Source organism: Staurois parvus, unplaced genomic scaffold (genome assembly GCF_062004578.1).
Source record: "Staurois parvus isolate SC_StPar_1 unplaced genomic scaffold, SC_StPar_1.0 ptg000090l, whole genome shotgun sequence".
In the NCBI taxonomy this organism is placed as follows: domain Eukaryota; kingdom Metazoa; phylum Chordata; class Amphibia; order Anura; family Ranidae; genus Staurois; species Staurois parvus.
In genome coordinates, this window is record NW_028317886.1 from 797833 (window position 1) to 824843 (window position 27011).

General features: G+C 39.1%; 1 protein-coding gene across 1 annotated transcript in view; it reads left to right on the plus strand.

Annotated features, from left to right (window-relative positions):
- DDX60 (DExD/H-box helicase 60) overlaps positions 1–27011 on the plus strand; it is a 186578-nt gene that overhangs the window by 35295 nt on the left and 124272 nt on the right. Inside the window, exons 10-13 of the mRNA XM_089670348.1 lie at positions 2532–2634; positions 4874–4980; positions 10405–10577; positions 12442–12694. Coding sequence (XP_089526474.1) covers positions 2532–2634; positions 4874–4980; positions 10405–10577; positions 12442–12694 — 636 coding nt within the window. The remainder of the gene's footprint in view (positions 1–2531; positions 2635–4873; positions 4981–10404; positions 10578–12441; positions 12695–27011) is intronic.

A 27011-nucleotide genomic window follows, 5' to 3' on the forward strand; every position in this document is an offset into this window, starting at 1 on the left:
AAGAGCAGGTCTATAAATATGGTGAGTGGTTTGTGAAAGTGGAGGTGACCACATGATTATGAATTGGAGGAATTTATATATATATATATATATATATATATAATTGTACTGAATGTATTATGCACTTTAAACATAGTATATAGTTTGGTATGTGGGAGATAATTTTAGTGATGTTTCTATATAGATTAAGTAAAAGACAAACTTACAGGATCAGTCAGTCCTTGGAACAATACCTTAGTGCTTCACATAATAATGATTGGATTGCCTTTCTACCTTGGTAAGAATTAGCTCTTAATAACCATCCTAATGCTAGAACCAAGAGATTTCCATTCTTCATTGTCTGCTGCAAGCATCCATATATTTCTTTGCTGAAATCTTGTTCTCTGGGGATTCCTGCACTCTGTGACATGCAGAAGGACTTTAAAAGAATATGGTTTCAGCTTCTAAACCAACTTCAGCACGCTGTCCCCTTCACAATAAATTTGCAGATTAGCAACATTGGGGAGTTCCACCTCTCCCACCCCAGGAAAAGGTTTGGCTTTCCAACTAAAACATTCACCTCAAGATTCCCTTCATAAGGTTTGCCCTGCATTTTTTTAGGAAAATTTCAGTACCTAACTGACTGGAAATGCTTCAGCCCTGAAGAAAGACCCTGAATCCCTGCATCTAATGTCTTAGTTTCCTGCCTACCTCCTCCAGGATCAAGTGCCAGGTCTCCCCTCAAGGGAATGACCAGAACATGTTTCCTCTCCTGATTGGCATGGTTTTAAATTGTGAAGCAACGTGCTTCAGCTACCCCTTATGCTGTAAGGACAAAATACCCTATTTGGAAGTCTATATCTCAAATAATTTCTATTAGCAATATGAATATTTCTCACCTATTGAGAACTCTTGCTGACTCTAGATGGTCTCATTTAACTATGACACAAATGGCAGAGTTAGCTTAGTTAAAAAGGTAATAATCCCCAAAATAATATACACTATCCAAATATTGCCTCCTGTATTAAAACAATCAGATCTTAAATATCTAAATCTGGCATTCTGGGAACCTATATGGACAGCAAAAATAGCCTCCATATTCTATAACCACAAAAAATGTTGGTCTTAAGCTTTAAGAGTTGCCACTGTACAGTCTGGCAGTCATCACTAGGTACTTTCATAGATAGAATAACTACACTGATACCTACACAGATTCCAACTTGGATCAAAATGCCATACCACATTTAAATGTCTTGCACATGCTCCACATGCACATGGAACTTTTACCCATAGAGGTTATCTCCAACACCCTTCCTTGCTCTTGCTGGATTGCATGGCACAAAAGCGAAAACAAATATCTCTTGAATATCCATTTCTATTTTTCCCTTTTTGAATTAACCCTGACTTTCCCAATGCCTATAGAAACAATGTTTTCAAGCACTGGTTACTCCCAACAGCTCTCGACTGTATAGTATCTTACAAACACCTCTGCTCACAAAGCACTTACATTTGAAGAGGCATCAAAGAAATACCTTTTTTCATACCAAAGTCTTAACCTTTTTGCAAATGCTCTCCTATGTCTTTTGCATTCTTAAAAATCTTTCACCAGTTTAACCCTTCTAAAGATGCCATGTCCTAGACTTACACTTATTATAGATTACTTTTTAATTATGCCTGGCACTCCACAGGTACTGTATTTCTAAGTGGACCCAGCATTTTTCTACTAAATCAACCACTAATATTCTCATTTTAACAGGGAGTAACTGGGATTCAGTCACTCCTCTAAGTATCTAAAATGCAGTTATGATTCTGCTGATTTGAATAATGTTTTTTGAGGCTGTCCCAATATAAAACACTCTTTTAACTCCAACATGGACAATACTGGAGCTGTATGGGGCTAAAATTACAGCATGCAGCAAAAAGCTACTATGTATCATATTGCCAGTAGCAAAAAAGCAATCCTCTACAAATAGATTAATCCCCATCCATCTGCATTACCTCTTTTCCTGGACAAGCTGCTATATGCTTTTTAAATGAACTGGACTGAGATGACTGTGGAAGGAGACACACACTTTTGAAGGAAGGTCATTATTTATTGATATCTTACCAACTTAAACCAAGCAAAAGATGTATGCTTTTCTCTGCAATGTTTTCCAATGACTCCCCCAGAGCACCTTTAATCTCCTCTTGAATTCTATTAGTAACTCGTTTTGAAGACTTTGCATTGGTGGCTGGCTGTCACTGGGCATTCATCTTGTAATTAATTTACATGAATTCGTTTTATTGTCGTTCTATCCTGCTATTTAATCAACTTTATATTCATTGTATTGGATTGCGTCTTTTGTAATAAATATTCATCCCCAATAAAAAAAAATTTTAAACTATAAATTTGCTGTACTTGAAAATGGTGTAAAGCTAATATTTCAGCATTATTAATTTGTGTACTTAAATTTAATTATTTTAAATGTTGTTTATATAATTACAAAAAAAAGTCACTTTTTTAGTTACTTTTTAATTTATATTTACTGTTGTAATTTCTTTTTTCAATTAAGTGGACATGGGAAGAGTACAGAGTTTTGGACTACTACCAGTGAGATCTCATATAATTGATGACTATGCTGGCGACATTGTAAATGAATTAGCAGTGTTAACCAGGTACAAACATTTTACATTTAAATTAAGTTTACATACATTTCTATTGCTATTCTTTTTTAACTTCTCTCTTGTGTGAAACACAGTTAAATGATATCATAAAATATGAAATAAGTGTTATGTTTTATTTATTTATTAGTTATTCCTGCTGTCATTTCACTGTGTTTATGTGTTTAATGTGACTAAAGCATAGTCTTTAACTATTTTTCTCTTTAATGTCATGTTTATATGCAAAACAAAAAAAAATATTTATTATATACCTTTTGTTGTTTGGATGGTGTACAAGCCAACTCTAAGAATGTGCTTTGAGTATGCGTTTACTCTCACTGGCCACTTTATTAGGTACATCTGTTCAATTGCATGGTAACACAAACTGCTAATCAGCGAAACACATGGCAGCAAATCAATGCATTTAGGTATGTAGATGTGGTGAGGACGACTTGCTGAAGTTCAAACCGTGCATCAGAAAGGGGAAGTAAGGGGATTTAACCACTTGCCTACTGGGCACTTATGCCCCCTTCCTGCCCAGGCCAATTTCAGCACTCGCAATTTGAATGGCAATTGTGCGGTCATGCAACACTGTACCCATGTGAAATTTTGATCATTTTTTTCATACAAATGGAGCTTTTTTTTGGTGGTATTTACTCGCTGCTGGTTGTTTTATTTTTTTGCGCTATAAACAAAAAAGAGCAAAAAATTTGAAAAAAAAAACCAAAACTTTTTCTTTGTTTCTATTATAAAATTTTGCTAACAGGTAATTTTTCTCCTTCACTGATGGGCACTGATGAGGCTGCACTGATAGGCAGCACTGATGGGCACGGATAGGTGGCACTGATGTGCACTGATAGGTGGCATTGACTGGCAGCACTGACTGATGCACTGACTGGCAGCACTGCTGGGTGGCACTGATGAGCACTGGTGGGTGGCACTGCTAGGCACAGGTGGGTGGCACTATTAGGCACTGGTGGGCACAGGTGGGTGGCACTACTGGGCACAGGTGGATGGCACTTGTGGGCACTGATGGGCACAGGTGTGCAGCACTGGTGGGTGGTACTGCTGGACACTGATCATCAGGGCACTTATCATCAGTGCCCTGATGATCAGTGGCGATCTGTTTTTTGACAATTGACGGTTATCGGCAGTACTTTCTTCACTCTGTGACACCATGAGGAAAGTGCCGCCAATAACCAGCAACTGCATTTACCCAATGATCTGCTGTGTCATATGACTCCCTCCCAGGACTGGACAACCACGCTGTAGCTGTCATTCAGCTATAGCACGGTTGGCAAGTGGTTAAGTGACTTTGAACATGGCAGTGTTGTTGGTGTCAGACAGGCTGGTCTGAGTATTTCAAAAACTGAAGATCTACTATCATTTTCATGCACAACCATCTCTAGGGTTTACAGAGAATGATCCAAAAATGAGAAAATATCCAGTGAGCAGCAGTTGTGTGGATGACAATAACTTGTTGATGTCAGGGACCAGAGGGGAATAGGAAGATTGGTTGCTGTGACATTTAGATGGTAGGGTCAGAATTTGGTGTATACAACATGAAAGCATGGATCCACCCTACCTTGTATCAATGGTTCAGGCTGATGGTGCCAGCAAAGTGTCCCTAATAAAGTGCCTGGTGAGTCTATATACTATACACTTATGTATTCACATGTAAGTTTACATACATCCTCATACAATATATCAGTGTTTCTCAACCTTTTTTCGGTCAAGGCACCCTTTAAAATTATGGACAATTTCAAGGCACCCTTTAAATATTTGGATGGTCTTGGGGCACCCCATTCTAAAATGTAAAACACTATTCTAATATTTTTATACAATGCAGCAACATCCACACATGTAGGACACCCAATGTTAGAGGTGATTTATTCTTCCAAAGCTAAGAATTCCTAATTAAAAAAAATAAATTGTTTTTAGCTTTAATAATGCTTTAAAGTTGAACACCAGCTCAAGCTTTGTTAGCAGCTACAGCAGCAGCCTTTCTTATTGTTTTCTCTTTTGGGATGAAAAGGTTTACCTTAATAAAAGCAAACATTTTAAGCACCCCTGTCAGTGGTAAATGGTATATCTCAACACTCTGACTCCCAGTTTTGCTGAAGGACTTGGTCTGTTAAAGGAAGTTGAAATATAACAGACTTACCACTTTAAGTCTTTACCATGTAATTTGGAAGTAGTTATGTGATACTGTTTTTCTTGCTTTTAAGTGTATGTTTTGTTCTGCATTTCTTAGTGACAATCCAGCACTGACATCTCTGGCCAAGGCTAAATCATTCGATGAACTCATACACTGGCATTCCAGAAAACCACTCACAGATGACTATGACAGAACAAAATGGGGTATTATAACAGCTGGGACTTGAATCTGGCACCATTTCAATGTTTTTTCTCTCTGATCTAAGAAAACTTTGCAGTACAGTATTTACTTTGAGGCTAAAGTGCTTGATTTCAGCTTTGAATAGGCTGGGTAAAGGTTAAAACCTTTGTCATTTTTTTAAATTGATATCTGTGTCCCTGTTTGGGAGATTTCTCCTCCTTCCTTTCTATCTTACATACTGTATGTCAGACAAAGCATAAAATAATGGGATACCTCGGTAACAAAAATGTTTAAGGAGGTGGTCTTTAAAGCTATAAAAGGTGTCTATACATAAACAGTATAAGGTGGTCAGTACCCTCTCTGGTGCCAGTAAGTAAAAAATCTTGATCACAAATAGTGTGCTGAACACCCTACACTGTGTTCAAAGAGGCTTACCAGAAATGTGTGACTTCATGCAAAGAGTTGTCATAAAAAGCATTTAATAAGTACATTTTTCCAGGAGTTAAGTAGCACTCTGATGGGAAACTAGATTTGCTCTTTGGGACCGTTCACCTTAAAGTGGCAGGCACTTGATCCTTTGCCCAGGGATTCCTTCAGACAGCTGGATAAAGGAGGATTATCTGGGGTCTGGGGTGGTACACCAGGAGAGGCTGGAGAGCTCTCCAAGAAGAGTATTTTGCTGTGTAAAGACTTGTACATAGTCCCTGGAAGTTGTCCTCAAATGTAGTTCCCTTGGGTATCCCATACACCCCTTACCCCATCCAAGTTCAATTTCCGAAATAAAATAACATTTTAAAAAAAATGCTCAAGGACTGGTTACTGTCTCCTGGATGCAACTCTGTGAGGAATGCGAGTTGCCTGGCTTTGCAGGACTATAGGAGGACCCAAATTTCTAGTGACTACTAAGGGGGTAGTATTACATTATTCTATAATGTCTGATCTTTTGTTTCTTGCAGTTCAAACAAATGTGGTTTATATGTTGCAGTGCATATGTTGTGGCTTGCAATACTTTGGGCAGAGCACAAGGGTATTGCAGGTCCATCTTATGAAAATATTGGGAATACAAAGAAAGAAGTCAGGGAGCATAGCATGTCAAAACACTATACTACACATCATCATAAGAAGAATCCAGCTAGTACTTTGCTGGCTGGGGTAGACAAGCATAGTCCACTTTGGAGAGGGAGTAATATTAGGAGCGATATACCAAGATCAGAGACTAGATGAATTTTTGAATTGAAGACTTTTACACCATATGGTCTCAATATAGAATGGGACGTAAACTTTTTTTCATTAATAACAGTTGTTCACATTCTAAATAATAGGCCGAAAATGTTCTTTTTGATGTACAGCAATGAATAAAGACTTGAAAGATTTGAAAGCTTAGTGGTTATGTGTAAAATAAAAATTTGACAATTATTAATATAAATGTATCCTGCCTTTTAAAGAGTATTGCTTATTGAATTTGGTGGGACTAAATCATGTGTATAAATGCTGTTATCCCGAACTATGAGCCTTAAATATGAAGTGGTGTGACTAGAGATCATTCAATGCCCAACCTAGAGGAAATATAGATGACAAAATGTAGGGTGGCAAGGATGTTAAAGGACAAAAACACACATTTTTTTATAAAAAGAACTACTTTATTAAACATATATTAGGCTAAAACACATAGAATACACATGTTCATAATTAAGATGTGAACAATAACCGGACATTCAAAAAGAGCCAGTTGACATTATGATATAATACGGAACCTCTTAATATAACATAGGCTGGGGAATTGATTATAGTCCAGATAGACTATAGAGACTGCAGCTTTTCTTCAGGGACAGACCTGGAATCTTGGCATTCAAAAATGGACACTTATCAATACCAGTTAATAATACAGATATCAATATGAAACATAATGTACTGATCACTGTTCCTCCCTATGTCCCCTCTATATGATGAAATTATTTATTTGTTTTTTTATTTCAGGTACTTATACAGCGCCGTCAATTTACACAGCGCTTTACATATATATATTGTACATTCATATCAGTCCTTAACCCTCAAGGGGTGTACAATCTAAGGTCCCTAACTTACATTCATACATACACATACTAGGGACAATTTAGACAGGATCCAATGAACCTACCAGCATGTCTTTGGAGTGTGGGAGGAAACCCACACAGGCACAGGGAGAACATGCAAACTCGAGGCAGGTGAAGCCAAGGTTGGGATTCAAACCAGCGACCCTAGTACTGCCAGGCAGAAGTGCTAACCATTTAGCCACCATGAAATGCATACAAAAGAGCCAGGATACACCTCACTGGCCATACACAACGATCATCTGGCAGCTGCCATGGAATCTGGCAGATTGTATTTGGCACTTTATGCAGCGTTGTATGATGCTTTTAACCTGTAAGCTTATAATAAATGGTTTTATCGTATGGTTTTACACTATGGAGAGTGTCTCCTGAGCCTTATATTTTCACATGCAAAAGCATTTACCTGGATTAGCTGAGCCAAGGGAAACTCCTGGAAAAACGTATTTATTAAATGCTTTTAATGACTACTCTTTGTATGAGGGTCATATGTTTCTGGTAAGCCTCTTTGAACACAGTGTGCAGCACACTGTTTGCAAACAGAATTTTCTACTCACTGGCACCAGCAGGAGAATTGATCACCTTATATTGTTTTAGTATGGACACTTACTACAAAGCCTGTTTGTAAATGGACACTTACTATAAAGTTTGTTTACTACAAAGTTTGTTTGTGTAAAGTTTGTTTGTGTATGGACACTTACTATTCAGTCTGCACTGTATATTGAAATTTTGTTTACAGAGTATTTTGCACTTTGTGTGTGATCACTGCATATATATTCTGATTATTTTGTTTCTATGAATAAGCATTTTGGTGTTATTTTTTCACTTGTTTTACTGATTTTGCAGCAGATGGTATTTTTTGTTATATTTACTCCTCAGAGCACTACACTCTTCAGTTTGAATGTTTACATATCTTGTATCAGCATATAGTTGTGGCTACTGATTTTGGATTGCTTCATAAATAATAAATAATAAAATAAAGCAATAGTAATAATAAAGTCCATATTGTGATCTTTAAAGCTAACCTGTGTTTTATCAATGTCATGCACCAGGTTCTCTTTAATACCACCTTCTTTCAAACTACATCAGCTGCCAGAAGTAAATAAAAAAGCCCAGTGTAAACGTCAAACTACTCTAGTTGGAATTTATGTAAGACTGAGAAATCTCTTCTTGAATGACATGGGAAAGTGCTAGGCCAACCAGAGAGCATCAGTGCTGCCACATGATTGGAAGGGGAATAAGTCATATGCTCCTCCTTACTTTGAAGTGCTGGATGATGATTATGTACTGCACGGGAAGAGTGTATTAACCTCTTGCCGTCCGCCTGCTGTTTATAAATGGCAGGGCGGTGGCAGTCCAGGGGCGGGTTGCCGTTCATAAATGGCACCCCCCTTTTCTAGCTGTGCGCGCTCCCTGGGAGCGCGCACCACCACGATCCGGTGCCCGCTGTGTCCTCCGGACACAGTGAAACACCGATCGTCGGACGGGACCTCTGTACGAGGTCCCGATCATGTGATCACTGATTGGCGAATCAGTGATCACATGCAAAGTAGTAAGCAAGATGTCACTTGTGACATTATTATTATTATTATTATACAGTATTTATAAAGCGCCAATAGTTTGCTCAGCGCTGTACATTACAAAGGGGGACAGGACATGTGACAGAACAATACCAATACAATGCAAAACATGAGGGGATTGAGGGCCCTGCTCTTTCGAGCCTACAATCCAGGAAGGAGGGGATGGCGGCACAGGAGGAGATAGCTGTGGGGGATGGAGTGGTAGGAAGAGTGGAGGAGGTCGGCAAGTTAGCAAGGGGTGGGGTAGGCTTCCCTGAAGAGACGGGCCTCCAGGGTGCACCTAAAGGAGAGGAGAGTAGGCGATAATCTGATGGGTTGGGGCAGGGAGTTCCAGAGGACGGGTGATACCCCGGAGAAGTCCTCGAAGAGAGCATGGGAGGAGGAGACCAGGGAACCAGAGAGAAGGAGGTCCCGCGTGGAGCGGAGTGTGCGTGCCGGGCGGTACCTGGATATTAGGTCAGTGATGTAGTTGGGGGCAGTATGGTGGACAGCTCCGTACGTTAGTGTTAGGATTCTGAATTTGATCCACTGCGCAATCGGAAGCCAGTGGAGGGACCGGCAGAGGGGGGTGGCGGAAACGGAGCGGCCGGAAAGGTGAACGAGTCTGGCAGCCGTATTCAGGATCGACTGAAGCGGGGATAGCCAGCGGCGAGGCAGGCCAGTGGGGAGGGAGCTGCAGCAGCCGAGTCGTGACACGATGAGAGAGTGGATGAGCTGTTTAGTGGTTTCTGGAGTTAGGAACGCATGTATTTTGGCGATGTTGCGACATCATTGCTTACTACGTGTTACAACAGCCTTGTACCATGTGACAAGCTGTGACCAATCAGAGTTCACTCAGTAATTCTCAATGACTGCAAGAATGCAGACAGAGAGAAAGAGAAATGATTGCTTTTACATCCTATATGGGTGTAAAAGCAATCAGTGTAAAAAAAAAAAAATAAAAAATCCTCATCACCCCCCACAAGTAGTACAGTGTCACCATGGTGACACTGTACTGCTAGGGTGACAGTATGTAGAAATAAAAATAAAAAATAATAATATAAAAAAAATAAAATAAAAATGTAAAAAAAAAAGTTTAAAAATTATAATTTTTGGTTATAAACTAATTTGGATTTTTTTTTTTTACTAAAAAAATAACGGAATACATTTTGGCCAAGATTTATGATGAAATATTATTTATTTGCAAAATTTTATTTAAAAAAACACTTTTTTTCAAAATTTTTGGACTTCTTCATTTACATAGTAAAAAAAATAAAAATCCCAGCGGTGAATAAATACCACCAAAATAAAGCTTTATCTGTCTCAAAAAAATGGTAAAAAATTCATATGGGTACAGTGTTGCATGACCGCGCAATTGTCATTCAAAGTGTGATAGCGCTGAAAGCCAAAAATTGCCCTGGACAGGAAGGGGGTAAAAGTGTCCGGACAGGAAGTGGTTAAAACAAACCTGATATTTTTTCCTGCATTGGCAAAGCACAGGCTTGTGTTAAAGTAGATCTTTTTGTTTTACATACCACACTAGAAACACAGTGGAAAAAAATAATACTTACCCCTTCTGCACTGTATAGCAAGGTTGGGCACAATCCTCCACAGGGTTAACAGTTTTCTCTTTAGATTAGGATCCCTGTTGAATGAAAACAGATCACAGGAGTGCAGAATGAACTGCACTCCTGTTATCCATAGAAGAAGTATAGCCAAAATAGCTCTGGCTATACTTCTCCTTTAACAACATATACAGAGTAATACAAAATAGTATTCCTTATGTTTATTTCTTTTACAGAGCCAATTAAGGATGCCTATGCCCTTAGAGGCTATCAGAAATTCCAGACTTTTCAACGATTTTATGGAAAATCCTTAGGCATGAGTATTGCTAAACAGATTGTATTGAAAAGTAGTTTCACAGAAAAAAATCCAAGAATTCAAAAGGCTCAAGGACAGAAAAAAGAAACAAAGGTAATTATGTTTGCCTCTTTTATGTGGTTACAGATAAGTATCAGAATGTATCTTTACTATTTAAAAAGTTAAAAGAGGAAGCAAAAGGAGGTGGGCACTGTGGTCCTCCTGTTTACCCATCACTGTTGCAGCACTTTTTAATAGGTCTATGAAAGAGTTAAGCTGCCCATAGACAGTATAGGAAAGTTGGATGTTAAAGCATTATTTAACCATCTTCAGGAAGCTGTACCAACCACTATGCCTATGGAATACCCTCTAAGTCTATGGTAAGAGCAATGCACAGAAAAAGCAACGGAAATTAGCCAAGGTTTTCTAACATAACCGATTACTATTTTTCTTGGTCAGTGTCCAGCTGTGTCCAAAGAGATTGAAGAAAGAAGCTGGTTTGGATAATCTAATGTCTATGAGCATTTTAATGTATCCATGTGTATTCTGTCTGAACCCCCTTTGAATTGCTACCTAATTCATAAACATTGTCTTACTTTTTTCCATCTGATGAAAAGATAAACCTGATTGGTTTTGCTAAGACTTCCACTTTTGTTTTCATTTTCTTTTATTCAGTTTTTAATTATTAATCCCCCATATGAACTGCCAGTCATCATATAAGGCAGACTTACTAGAGTGCACCTAGGACCATAGTACAGCATTTTGCTTTATCCAAAATTACTCTTATTTTACTTTCTGCTTGATTAAAGTGTTACTAATCCCAGGACCCTACATTCACTATATCCGGTCTCCAACAGAACACAAAACATGGAAATGCAATTATTTTAGCAAATATAAACTGCTAAATACCTTTTCTCATCAGCAGTTAGAGCAGTCTTGTGACTTCTATCAGTGTCCAGCAGATCACTGGTTAAAGCTTGTAAGATGAGTTTTCTCTAGGAGGATGCAGAACCCCTGACCTCTGTCTGGACATTGCTGATTGGCCTTGTGTTGATCACATGCACTCTCCCAAGAAAAAAAAACCTCTCTAGCAATACACACTAAACTGAGCATGTGTAGAGTGTCTCCACATGCTATGTCCTGTCAGGAGATAAGAGGGGGACACTGGAAGAAGGGGAGGATCAGAGAAGTCACGATCAAACTGCATTTTTACACAGTGCAGAGGATTCACCCCTTAGGTTCCACAGTGAGTATAACAAGCATGCTTTACTGCATATACAGACTGATTTTACTGTTGTGGGTTTAGTAACACTTTAAAGCATTAATAATCTATCTGTTCTGTCAGAATCTGTTAACCATTCTGAAACTTGGTGCATTAAGACATTCAGGCACTATTTGGTAAGGAAGATTTTAGACACTACTTCATAATATAGACTCTTTTTTAACAATAAAAAGTTGCCATTGCTACTGTAATGTTAATCACCAAAGTGCTGTCATCTTTTACTGAAATTACATTGTTGAGTCCCACAGTAGATATAGTGCAGCCCCTTACAGATTATTCTACTCAGTTTGGACCTCTTATTGAGGACATGCCTGCTCTAGAGTGTTACAGCTACCGAATAGTCATTATTTTTTTGGCAACCTGATAGAGCTCTGTGAGCTAAGCTCTTCAAAAATTTTCCCAAATGCTGCTTCTTCTAAAACTCATTATATAAGCAGGCCACTGCAATGGTGTGCACCAAATCAGACATATTGTCTGCAAGGGTGATAGGTACTGCCTTGTTCAAGAACTACATTTGATAACCTTCCATATGAATTGTGGAAACCTTGCAGCAAAAGCCTTACTGTTGATTGTAATGTTTACCAGTATTTTACTCTGATCTCCTGAAAAACAATAATGTATTCTAAATAATTAGAAAATACAAATGTTTTAAGTATATCCCTGCAAGTAAATAATAATTCAACTCTGTATTCCTAGATGAGCAAAAAAGACCAAATAATTGAAGAAAATCTGAAGAAGACCAGAGCCCTAGAAGAGAAAAAGGAAATTGAAAGGTGGAAAGCCAAAGCTGCATCCTTTGCTGGAGAAATAAGGCGCAATATATTCTTTGGGATGAGGCAAGCGGAGCAGTTTATCAGTTCATTGCAGACAAACTCTATAAAATTTCAGGCACAATTTCAAGCTCTTGAAACATGTTTTGCACTGTGGGTTAACCACTGCAAAGATAACAGTAAGTATTATCACCATTATTATGTTTTCTTGTTTTCCATACAATTTTTTAAAACAATGGGTATTTATAAGATATGCTAATGGTTTTGTAAATCAGTAGGCGTAAAAGTAATCATGGTTCATTGTGCCACAGATTGGACTTATTCTTGGAGTGTGCTTTTGAGCCATGCTTACATTGCTTCCTTTCAGTGAAAGTGGAATATAATCTGAACCCCTCAAAACTATTTAGAAAGAAAGTCCATTTTGGCAAGCACAGGCAGAACCTTGTTACCCAATATTGATTGACTGTGGTCAACTGATTTAATGACTATCTGAAATTACTGTAATAAAGATGTCTGAAGAGCACATATGGAATTTCCCAGTTCAGCAGCAAAGCTGATCTGCTCTTTTGCGTTGTTCTAATCTAAATGCAATTTGTTATGCCTTCTGACTGCAGCCTGATCCACAGGACTGGGAGGTATACAGTGATGAACAGAAGTATTTGAACACCCTGTGATTTTGCAAGTTCTCCCACTTAGAAATCATGGAGGGGTCTGAAATTCACATTGTAGATGCATTCCCACTCTGAGAGACAGAATTTAAAAGCAAAATTCAGGAAATCACATTGTATGATTTTTAAAGAATTTATTTGTCTTGCACTGCTGAACATAAGTATTTGAACACCTGAGAAAATCAGTGTTAATATTTGGTACAGAAGCCTTTGTTTGCAATTACAGAGGTCAAACGTTTCCTGTAGTTCTTGACCAGGTTTGCACACACTGCAACAGGGATTTTGGCCCACTCCTCCACACAGATCTCCTCTAGATCTGTCAGGTTTTGGGGCTGTCGCTGAGCAACAGCTCCCTCCAAAGATGTTCTATTGGATTTAGGTCTGGAGACTGGCTAGGCCACTCCAGATCCTTGATATGCTTCTTACGGAGCCACTCCTTGGTTATCCTGGCTGTGTGCTTCGGGTCGTTGTCATGTTGGAAGACCCAGCCACGACCCATCTTCAATGCTCTGACTGAGGGAAGGAGGTTGTTGCTCAAAATCTCACAATAAATGGCCCCATTCATCCTCTCCTTAATACAGTGCAGTCGTTCTGTCCCCTTTCGCAATAAAGCACCCCCAAAGCATGATGTTACCACCCCCATGCTTCACAGTAGGGATGGTGTTCTTGGGATGCAACTCATCCTTCTTTTTCCTCCAAACACGACGAGTGAAGTTTAGACCAAAAAGTTCTACTTTGGTCTCATCTGACCACATGACTTTCTCCCATGCCTCCTCTGGATCATCCAGATGGTCATTGGCAAACTTCAGACGGGCCTGGGCATGTGATGACTTGAGCAGGGGAACCTTTCGTGCAATGCATGATTTGAAACCATGACGGTGTAGTGTTCTACCGACAGTGACCTTTGAAACTGTGGTCCTAGCTCTCTTCATGTCATTGACCAGCTCCTCCCTTGTAGTTCTGGGCTGATTCCTCACCTTTCTTATCATCAGTGATACCCCACGAGGTGAGATCTTGCATGGAGCCCCAGTCCGAGGGAGACTGACAGTCGTCTTTAGCCTCTTCCATTTTCTAACATATGCTCCGACAGTTAATCTATTTTCACCAAGCTGCTTGGAAATTGCCCCGTAGTCTTTTCCAGCCTTGTGGAGGTCCACAATTTTGTCTCTGGTGTCTTTTGACAGCTCTTTGGTCTTGCCCATGGTAGTAGTTGGCATCTGACTGTGGGGTGGACAGGTGTCTTTAAAGAGCTCAGACAGGTGCTACTAAGTTAGATTAATGAGTGGAGTAGAGGTGGACTTTTTAAAGGCACAGTAACAGGTCTTTGAGAGCCAGAATTCTTGCTGTTTCTTAGGTGTTCAAATACTTATGTTCAGCAGTGCAAGACAAATACATTCTCTAAAAATCATACAATGTGATTTCCTGAATTTTTTTTTTAATTCTGTCTCTCAGAGTGGGAATGCACCTACAATGTGAATTTCAGACCCCTCCATGATTTCTAAGTGGGAGAACTTGCAAAATCGCAGGGTGTTCAAATACTTCTGTTCCTCACTGTATGTGGCCAGGTTCCACCTGATGGTTGATATAGCAGCTCAGCTCTGCCCAGCTTGTCAATAAATCTCACTTTTTAGAAGCGCCCACACCAACACTTCTACAGAGAACCATGGTGTTTATTGTATGGAACAATCATGAGTATTGCAATGACAATCTCCACCCTGGGACCACTTCTAACACATTTCACCCAAAAGGGCAAAGTTGTAGAGATATGACTCAGTCCTATTGAGAGAAACACATTCTGTACAATAAACATGGATTCCAGTGACTTTACCAGTGTACAGCGGTCTTTTATTACATATTTTCTTATATTAAAAAAGCTAACTTGCACATTCCTGCTTAAAAATCATAGTTTTAAAAGCATAGTTTTTTTTTCCTGCTGGTCAGCCCACCTGTCTGCAAATTAACAGTCTGAATGTGCTGACTCTTTCCACTTGTGGTATAGAGCTGAGTGTACATTCTGAGGGTGACAACCCTGCTATCAGTCTAACACATTAAATTGTTTAAAGAATAAAAATAAAAGGGTAGGAAAAAAAATACAAAAACTTTAACAAGTGCATTGCAATGATCATCTGAGTACTTTGGGTTCCTTGCTCTGCAGTAACGTTGGCGATGACACACAAAAACATGCATGTTTCATGTTGGCATGAAACAGTGCCATTCATTCTTAATGGCACCCTAACGCACCTTGGCAATGTATGGTAACACACTACCTTGTGGTGTAGTGTTACAAATAAAGTGCATACACCTTTTTGGTGCACCTTAATGTATTAGGCAGCACTTTAAAATGAATGGACTGCCCTAACACAATGCATGTTAACACCTGGCATAGCGTGTGTCAACACATGCACATTAAATGCACTGCCTCATTCTCCTTCAATTGGGCTTACTCCAACATCTGTTACCTAGGGATCCAACTGACAAATGATTTTTCAAAGTTATACATGCTAAACTTTCATCCTTCAGAAAGGAACTGACAGGCTGGAATAACCACTTGTTTTCTTGGATGGGCAGATGCAATGTTATCAAGCAAAACTTATTACCCAAAATATTGTGCTTGTTCCAGACTTTGCCAATTTTCATTCTATCTGCTTATCTGAAAACAGTACAGTTAATCTGGGAAAACATTGTCTGGGCTGACAAACCGGCTCGGATTAAATATTCAGTACTTACATCGATGAAAACAGAAGGTGGGATGGTGTTGTCTGACATGCGACTGACGTGTGACTCTACCATATGGCAACACACCTCTCCAGAGCCAAAGATTGGGCAGACACCAACAAACTAAACAATGGGTATCCATGTAGCAACATGCGTCCCCTACACCTCTGAACCTCCCACCATGGTGCCCCACACTGCCTTCCCCATCTCTATAAAGGTCCGGTCTGAGCATGTAGGTCATTTACAAAATAATCTAGAGTGGGTGACTGGGGACAAAGAGAAGGCAAATTTATTAAATACCTTCTTCAGCTCTGTGTATACAAAGGAGCATGGGGGAGCTCTTGTCCATAATGGGCATGGTAATGACACAGCTCCAGCTGATCCACATTGGCTCACAATTGATATGATCCAAAAATATTTAGACAGAATAAAAGTGAATAAAGCACCTGGACCAGATGGCATACACCCACGGGTCCTTAAAGAATTGAGCTCTGTCATTTCAAAGCCATTGTTTCTAATTTTTAGGGACTCTTTATTGACTGGCATAGTACCACTGGATTGGAGATGGCCAATGTGGTGCCAATATTTAAAAAGGGGTCAAAATCTTTACCAAGTAATTATAGGCCTGTTACTTTAACTTCTATAGTTGGGAAGATACTGGAGAGTTTAATAAAAGACTACATAGATGAGTTCTTGCTGGAAAAAAATATTTTAAGCAACAGACAGCATGGATTCCTGAAAGACAGACGTTGTCCAACAAATCTGATTTCTTTTTATGAGGAGGTGAGCAACACCTTGGACAGAGGGGTGGTTGGTGGATGTGGTATACTTGGATTTTGCAAAAGCGTTTGACACAGTTCTCCATACATGGCCAATATGTAAGGTAAAGTCTACAGGCTTAGAAAAATCTGTAAGTAAGTAGATAGAAAACTGGCTAAAAGATCGTATTCAGAGTAGTGGTTAATGATTCATACTCTGCTTTAGGATTGTCAGTGGTGTACCCCAAGGTTCAGTGTTGGGACCCTTACTTTTTAATATATTTATAAACGATATAGGGTCTGGGATTAAAAATCCCATTTTAGTCTTTGCAGATGACACCAAGCTGTGCAGTGGAATAATGTCCTTACAGGATGTCTCCAACTTACAAGCCGACCTCAATGCACTGTGTAATTGGGCAACTATGTGGCAAATGAGGTTTAATGTTGATAAATGTAAGGTTATGCACTTGGGGGCTAAGAATATGCATGCATCATACATACTAGGGGGAGGACAACTGGGGGAATCAATGGTGGAGAAGAATCTGGGAGTTTTGGTAGATCACAAGCTTAATAATGGCATGCAATGCCAAGCTGCAGTTTCTAAAGCGAGCAAAATCCTCTCTTGTATTAAAAGAGGTATAGACTCCAGAGAGAGAGATATCATATTACCCCGGTACAAATCATTAGTAAGACCTCATCTGGAATATGCAGTTCAATTTTCGGCACTAATTCACAAAAAGAACATTGGGGAACTGGAGAAAGTATAGAGAAGGGCAACCAAACTGATAAGAGGCATGGAGGAGCTCAGCTATGAGGAAAGATTAGAAGAGCTGAAGTTATTCTCTCTTGAGAAGAGGAGATTAAGGGGGATATGAACAACATGTATAAATACATCAGTGGTTCATATAGTGAACTTGGTGTAGAGCTATTCACCCTGAGGTCATCACAGAGGACAAGGGGGCACTCTTTACGTCTGAAGAAAAATAAATTTAATCTCCAAACACGGAAAGGTTTCTTCACAGTAAGAGCTGTGAAAATGGGAAATAGACTCCCTCAAGAGTTGGTTCCGGCCAGCTCAGTGGATTGCTTTAAAAAAGGTCGGGATTCTTTCATGGATACACAGAATATAACTGTGACACTGTACTGCTAGGGTGACAGTATGTAGAAATAAAAATAAAAAATAATAATATAAAAAAAATAAAATAAAAATGTAAAAAAAAAAGTTTAAAAATTATAATTTTTGGTTATAAACTAATTTGGATTTTTTTTTTTTACTAAAAAAATAACGGAATACATTTTGGCCAAGATTTATGATGAAATATTATTTATTTGCAAAATTTTATTTAAAAAAACACTTTTTTTCAAAATTTTTGGACTTCTTCATTTACATAGTAAAAAAAATAAAAATCCCAGCGGTGAATAAATACCACCAAAATAAATCTTTATCTGTCTCAAAAAAATGGTAAAAAATTCATATGGGTACAGTGTTGCATGACCGCGCAATTGTCATTCAAAGTGTGATAGCGCTGAAAGCCAAAAATTGCCCTGGACAGGAAGGGGGTAAAAGTGTCCGGACAGGAAGTGGTTAAAACAAACCTGATATTTTTTCCTGCATTGGCAAAGCACAGGCTTGTGTTAAAGTAGATCTTTTTGTTTTACATACCACACTAGAAACACAGTGGAAAAAAATAATACTTACCCCTTCTGCACTGTATAGCAAGGTTGGGCACAATCCTCCACAGGGTTAACAGTTTTCTCTTTAGATTAGGATCCCTGTTGAATGAAAACAGATCACAGGAGTGCAGAATGAACTGCACTCCTGTTATCCATAGAAGAAGTATAGCCAAAATAGCTCTGGCTATACTTCTCCTTTAACAACATATACAGAGTAATACAAAATAGTATTCCTTATGTTTATTTCTTTTACAGAGCCAATTAAGGATGCCTATGCCCTTAGAGGCTATCAGAAATTCCAGACTTTTCAACGATTTTATGGAAAATCCTTAGGCATGAGTATTGCTAAACAGATTGTATTGAAAAGTAGTTTCACAGAAAAAAATCCAAGAATTCAAAAGGCTCAAGGACAGAAAAAAGAAACAAAGGTAATTATGTTTGCCTCTTTTATGTGGTTACAGATAAGTATCAGAATGTATCTTTACTATTTAAAAAGTTAAAAGAGGAAGCAAAAGGAGGTGGGCACTGTGGTCCTCCTGTTTACCCATCACTGTTGCAGCACTTTTTAATAGGTCTATGAAAGAGTTAAGCTGCCCATAGACAGTATAGGAAAGTTGGATGTTCAAGCATCATTTAACCATCTTCAGGAAGCTGTACCAACCACTATGCCTATGGAATACCCTCTAAGTCTATGGTAAGAGCAATGCACAGAAAAAGCAACGGAAATTAGCCAAGGTTTTCTAACATAACCGATTACTATTTTTCTTGGTCAGTGTCCAGCTGTGTCCAAAGAGATTGAAGAAAGAAGCTGGTTTGGATAATCTAATGTCTATGAGCATTTTAATGTATCCATGTGTATTCTGTCTGAACCCCCTTTGAATTGCTACCTAATTCATAAAAATTGTCTTAATTTTTTCCATCTGATGAAAAGATAAACCTGATTGGTTTTGCTAAGACTTCCACTTTTGTTTTCATTTTCTTTTATTCAGTTTTTAATTATTAATCCCCCATATGAACTGCCAGTCATCATATAAGGCAGACTTACTAGAGTGCACCTAGGACCATAGTACAGCATTTTGCTTTATCCAAAATTACTCTTATTTTACTTTCTGCTTGATTAAAGTGTTACTAATCCCAGGACCCTACATTCACTATATCCGGTCTCCAACAGAACACAAAACATGGAAATGCAATTATTTTAGCAAATATAAACTGCTAAATACCTTTTCTCATCAGCAGTTAGAGCAGTCTTGTGACTTCTATCAGTGTCCAGCAGATCACTGGTTAAAGCTTGTAAGATGAGTTTTCTCTAGGAGGATGCAGAACCCCTGACCTCTGTCTGGACATTGCTGATTGGCCTTGTGTTGATCACATGCACTCTCCCAAGAAAAAAAAACCTCTCTAGCAATACACACTAAACTGAGCATGTGTAGAGTGTCTCCACATGCTATGTTCTGTCAGGAGATAAGAGGGGGACACTGGAAGAAGGGGAGGATCAGAGAAGTCACGATCAAACTGCATTTTTACACAATGCAGAGGATTCACCCCTTAGGTTCCACAGTGAGTATAACAAGCATGCTTTACTGCATATACAGACTGATTTTACTGTTGTGGGTTTAGTAACACTTTAAAGCATTAATAATCTATCTGTTCTGTCAGAATCTGTTAACCATTCTGAAACTTGGTGCATTAAGACATTCAGGCACTATTTGGTAAGGAAGATTTTAGACACTACTTCATAATATAGACTCTTTTTTAACAATAAAAAGTTGCCATTGCTACTGTAATGTTAATCACCAAAGTGCTGTCATCTTTTACTGAAATTACATTGTTGAGTCCCACAGTAGATATAGTGCAGCCCCTTACAGATTATTCTACTCAGTTTGGACCTCTTGTTGAGGACATGCCTGCTCTAGAGTGTTACAGCTACCGAATAGTCATTATTTTTTTGGCAACCTGATAGAGCTCTGTGAGCTAAGCTCTTCAAAAATTTTCCCAAATGCTGCTTCTTCTAAAACTCATTATATAAGCAGGCCACTGCAATGGTGTGCACCAAATCAGACATATTGTCTGCAAGGGTGATAGGTACTGCCTTGTTCAAGAACTACATTTGATAACCTTCCATATGAATTGTGGAAACCTTGCAGCAAAAGCCTTACTGTTGATTGTAATGTTTACCAGTATTTTACTCTGATCTCCTGAAAAACAATAATGTATTCTAAATAATTAGAAAATACAAATGTTTTAAGTATATCCCTGCAAGTAAATAATAATTCAACTCTGTATTCCTAGATGAGCAAAAAAGACCAAATAATTGAAGAAAATCTGAAGAAGACCAGAGCCCTAGAAGAGAAAAAGGAAATTGAAAGGTGGAAAGCCAAAGCTGCATCCTTTGCTGGAGAAATAAGGCGCAATATATTCTTTGGGATGAGGCAAGCGGAGCAGTTTATCAGTTCATTGCAGACAAACTCTATAAAATTTCAGGCACAATTTCAAGCTCTTGAAACATGTTTTGCACTGTGGATTAACCACTGCAAAGATAACAGTAAGTATTATCACCATTATTATGTTTTCTTGTTTTCCATACAATTTTTTAAAACAATGGGTATTTATAAGATATGCTAATGGTTTTGTAAATCAGTAGGCGTAAAAGTAATCATGGTTCATTGTGCCACAGATTGGACTAATTCTTGGAGTGTGCTTTTGAGCCATGCTTACATTGCTTCCTTTCAGTGAAAGTGGAATATAATCTGAACCCCTCAAAACTATTTAGAAAGAAAGTCCATTTTGGCAAGCACAGGCAGAACCTTGTTACCCAATATTGATTGACTGTGGTCAACTGATTTAATGACTATCTGAAATTACTGTAATAAAGATGTCTGAAGAGCACATATGGAATTTCCCAGTTCAGCAGCAAAGCTGATCTGCTCTTTTGCGTTGTTCTAATCTAAATGCAATTTGTTATGCCTTCTGACTGCAGCCTGATCCACAGGACTGGGAGGTATACAGTGAGGAACAGAAGTATTTGAACACCCTGTGATTTTGCAAGTTCTCCCACTTAGAAATCATGGAGGGGTCTGAAATTCACATTGTAGGTGCATTCCCACTCTGAGAGACAGCATTTAAAAAAAAATTCAGGAAATCACATTGTATGATTTTTAAAGAATTTATTTGTCTTGCACTGCTGAACATAAGTATTTGAACACCTGAGAAAATCAGTGTTAATATTTGGTACAGAAGCCTTTGTTTGCAATTACAGAGGTCAAACGTTTCCTGTAGTTCTTGACCAGGTTTGCACACACTGCAACAGGGATTTTGGCCCACTCCTCCACACAGATCTCCTCTAGATCTGTCAGGTTTTGGGGCTGTCGCTGAGCAACAGCTCCCTCCAAAGATGTTCTATTGGATTTAGGTCTGGAGACTGGCTAGGCCACTCCAGATCCTTGATATGCTTCTTACGGAGCCACTCCTTGGTTATCCTGGCTGTGTGCTTCGGGTCGTTGTCATGTTGGAAGACCCAGCCACGACCCATCTTCAATGCTCTGACTGAGGGAAGGAGGTTGTTGCTCAAAATCTCACAATAAATGGCCCCATTCATCCTCTCCTTAATACAGTGCAGTCGTTCTGTCCCCTTTCGCAATAAAGCACCCCCAAAGCATGATGTTACCACCCCCATGCTTCACAGTAGGGATGGTGTTCTTGGGATGCAACTCATCCTTCTTTTTCCTCCAAACACGACGAGTGAAGTTTAGACCAAAAAGTTCTACTTTGGTCTCATCTGACCACATGACTTTCTCCCATGCCTCCTCTGGATCATCCAGATGGTCATTGGCAAACTTCAGACGGGCCTGGGCATGTGATGACTTGAGCAGGGGAACCTTTCGTGCAATGCATGATTTGAAACCATGACGGTGTAGTGTTCTACCGACAGTGACCTTTGAAACTGTGGTCCTAGCTCTCTTCATGTCATTGACCAGCTCCTCCCTTGTAGTTCTGGGCTGATTCCTCACCTTTCTTATCATCAGTGATACCCCACGAGGTGAGATCTTGCATGGAGCCCCAGTCCGAGGGAGACTGACAGTCGTCTTTAGCCTCTTCCATTTTCTAACAATTGCTCCAACAGTTAATCTATTTTCACCAAGCTGCTTGGAAATTGCCCCGTAGTCTTTTCCAGCCTTGTGGAGGTCCACAATTTTGTCTCTGGTGTCTTTTGACAGCTCTTTGGTCTTGCCCATGGTAGTAGTTGGCATCTGACTGTGGGGTGGACAGGTGTCTTTAAAGAGCTCAGACAGGTGCTACTAAGTTAGATTAATGAGTGGAGTAGAGGTGGACTTTTTAAAGGCACAGTAACAGGTCTTTGAGAGCCAGAATTCTTGCTGTTTCTTAGGTGTTCAAATACTTATGTTCAGCAGTGCAAGACAAATACATTCTCTAAAAATCATACAATGTGATTTCCTGAATTTTTTTTTTAATTCTGTCTCTCAGAGTGGGAATGCACCTACAATGTGAATTTCAGACCCCTCCATGATTTCTAAGTGGGAGAACTTGCAAAATCGCAGGGTGTTCAAATACTTCTGTTCCTCACTGTATGTGGCCAGGTTCCACCTGATGGTTGATATAGCAGCTCAGCTCTGCCCAGCTTGTCAATAAATCTCACTTTTTAGAAGCGCCCACACCAACACTTCTACAGAGAACCATGGTGTTTATTGTATGGAACAATCATGAGTATTGCAATGACAATCTCCACCCTGGGACCACTTCTAACACATTTCACCCAAAAGGGCAAAGTTGTAGAGATATGACTCAGTCCTATTGAGAGAAACACATTCTGTACAATAAACATGGATTCCAGTGACTTTACCAGTGTACAGCGGTCTTTTATTACATATTTTCTTATATTAAAAAAGCTAACTTGCACATTCCTGCTTAAAAATCATAGTTTTAAAAGCATAGTTTTTTTTTCCTGCTGGTCAGCCCACCTGTCTGCAAATTAACAGTCTGAATGTGCTGACTCTTTCCACTTGTGGTATAGAGCTGAGTGTACATTCTGAGGGTGACAACCCTGCTATCAGTCTAACACATTAAATTGTTTAAAGAATAAAAATAAAAGGGTAGGAAAAAAAATACAAAAACTTTAACAAGTGCATTGCAATGATCATCTGAGTACTTTGGGTTCCTTGCTCTGCAGTAACGTTGGCGATGACACACAAAAACATGCATGTTTCATGTTGACATGAAACAGTGCCATTCATTCTTAATGGCACCCTAACGCACCTTGGCAATGTATGGTAACACACTACCTTGTGGTGTAGTGTTACAAATAAAGTGCATACACCTTTTTGGTGCACCTTAATGTATTAGGCAGCACTTTAAAATGAATGGACTGCCCTAACACAATGCATGTTAACACCTGGCATAGCGTGTGTCAACACATGCACATTAAATGCACTGCCTCATTCTCCTTCAATTGGGCTTACTCCAACATCTTTTACCTAGGGATCCAACTGACAAATGATTTTTCAAAGTTATACATGCTAAACTTTCATCCTTCAGAAAGGAACTGACAGGCTGGAATAACCACTTGTTTTCTTGGATGGGCAGATGCAATGTTATCAAGCAAAACTTATTACCCAAAATATTGTGCTTGTTCCAGACTTTGCCAATTTTCATTCTATCTGCTTATCTGAAAACAGTACAGTTAATCTGGGAAAACATTGTCTGGGCTGACAAACCGGCTCGGATTAAATATTCAGTACTTACATTGATGAAAACAGAAGGTGGGATGGTGTTGTCTGACATGCGACTGACGTGTGACTCTACCATATGGCAACACACCTCTCCAGAGCCAAAGATTGGGCAGACACCAACAAACTAAACAATGGGTATCCATGTAGCAACATGCGTCCCCTACACCTCTGAACCTCCCACCATGGTGCCCCACACTGCCTTTCCCATCTCTATAAAGGTCCGGTCTGAGCATGTAGGTCATTTACAAAATAATCTAGAGTGGGTGACTGGGGACAAAGAGAAGGCAAATTTATTAAATACCTTCTTCAGCTCTGTGTATACAAAGGAGCATGGGGGAGCTCTTGTCCATAATGGGCATGGTAATGACACAGCTCCAGCTGATCCACATTGGCTCACAATTGATATGATCCAAAAATATTTAGACAGAATAAAAGTGAATAAAGCACCTGGACCAGATGGCATACACCCACGGGTCCTTAAAGAATTGAGCTCTGTCATTTCAAAGCCATTGTTTCTAATTTTTAGGGACTCTTTATTGACTGGCATAGTACCACTGGATTGGAGATGGCCAATGTGGTGCCAATATTTAAAAAGGGGTCAAAATCTTTACCAAGTAATTATAGGCCTGTTACTTTAACTTCTATAGTTGGGAAGATACTGGAGAGTTTAATAAAAGACTACATAGATGAGTTCTTGCTGGAAAAAAATATTTTAAGCAACAGACAGCATGGATTCCTGAAAGACAGACGTTGTCCAACAAATCTGATTTCTTTTTATGAGGAGGTGAGCAAAACCTTGGACAGAGGGGTGGTTGGTGGATGTGGTATACTTGGATTTTGCAAAAGCGTTTGACACAGCTCTCCATACATGGCCAATATGTAAGGTAAAGTCTACAGGCTTAGAAAAATCTGTAAGTAAGTAGATAGAAAACTGGCTAAAAGATCGTATTCAGAGTAGTGGTTAATGATTCATACTCTGCTTTAGGATTGTCAGTGGTGTACCCCAAGGCTCAGTGTTGGGACCCTTACTTTTTAATATATTTATAAACGATATAGGGTCTGGGATTAAAAATCCCATTTCAGTCTTTGCAGATGACACCAAGCTGTGCAGTGGAATAATGTCCTTACAGGATGTCTCCAACTTACAAGCCGACCTCAATGCACTGTGTAATTGGGCAACTATGTGGCAAATGAGGTTTAATGTTGATAAATGTAAGGTTATGCACTTGGGGGCTAAGAATATGCATGCATCATACATACTAGGGGGAGTACAACTGGGGGAATCAATGGTGGAGAAGAATCTGGGAGTTTTGGTAGATCACAAGCTTAATAATGGCATGCAATGCCAAGCTGCAGTTTCTAAAGCGAGCAAAATCCTCTCTTGTATTAAAAGAGGTATAGACTCCAGAGAGAGAGATATCATATTACTCCTGTACAAATCATTAGTAAGACCTCATCTGGAATATGCAGTTCAATTTTCGGCACTAATTCACAAAAAGAACATTGGGGAACTGGAGAAAGTATAGAGAAGGGCAACCAAACTGATAAGAGGCATGGAGGAGCTCAGCTATGAGGAAAGATTAGAAGAGCTGAAGTTATTCTCTCTTGAGAAGAGGAGATTAAGGGGGATATGAACAACATGTATAAATACATCAGTGGTTCATATAGTGAACTTGGTGTAGAGCTATTCACCCTGAGGTCATCACAGAGGAGAAGGGGGCACTCTTTACGTCTGAAGAAAAATAAATTTAATCTCCAAACACGGAAAGGTTTCTTCACAGTAAGAGCTGTGAAAATGGGAAATAGACTCCCTCAAGAGTTGGTTCCGGCCAGCTCAGTAGATTGCTTTAAAAAAGGTCGGGATTCTTTCATGGATACACAGAATATAACTGGATACTAACATTTATAGATAAAGTTGATACAGGAAATATCTGATTGCCTCTCGGGACATCAGGAAGCAATTTTTTCCCCTGCAAGAGCAAATTGGATCATGGTTTGCTTTGCCTTCTTCTGGCTCAACTGTGGGTATAGGATTATAACTTTTTTTTTTTTAATGGTTGAACTGGATGGAATTTTGTCTTTTTTCCGCCAGACTATGTAACTATATTTACCCACCCGACTATAGCTCCCACCTTTACCCTGCTCTGCTGTACCTGATCTTAGGTAACACCAAATTTGTTTCAGACCTTCAAGGTACAGCTTTTTATCTCTTTGAATTGTATATGTACTCGGTGCTGCTCTACAGTCCACCTTTCTCTTACATTGATTTATTGAGTTAATCGAATATCCAACAATGATTGACACCAAAAAATTAAAACCTGAGAGGATGAATACATCTTTTAAATACATATTTGGATAAAGTGTGTGAAGTTCATGTACTGCTTTTTACTATAGACACGCAAATTTATAAATGTGTTACTATAATACACCTCCCCCCTACGCCGTAAAGCATATATGTATCTCAAAATGAAATAAGTGCATACAACTCCTTCCCACTGCTTGAATTACTAATTGTAACTCAAATACACTAAAAAGCATCAATGTATGCATATGGTGCTGCAATACACCCCCCTCTTGCACTTGAAAATATATAAAAGGTTTGATATACAGTGGGTATAGAAAAGAATCACCCCTTTTAAAATAATCACATTTTGTTGCTTTACAGCCTGAAATGAAGTTACACTACCAGGGACTGAAATGCTCCTGGAAAGCTCTTTTTATGCTGAGCTAATCAAAATGACCACAGCAGCACAGTTGAAGGTCAAATGGCTTTGTGTGCCATTGAGAAGGTGATTAGCTACACCTGATGGAGTTTACAAGGATCACCCTTTACAAGTCAAAGGGTGATCCTTTTTCCAACTCAGTGATTCTGTTTTTGAATTTTTTATTTTTTGGCTGACATGTTGGTGTTATAGCTTTCACTTGGCTGCTATA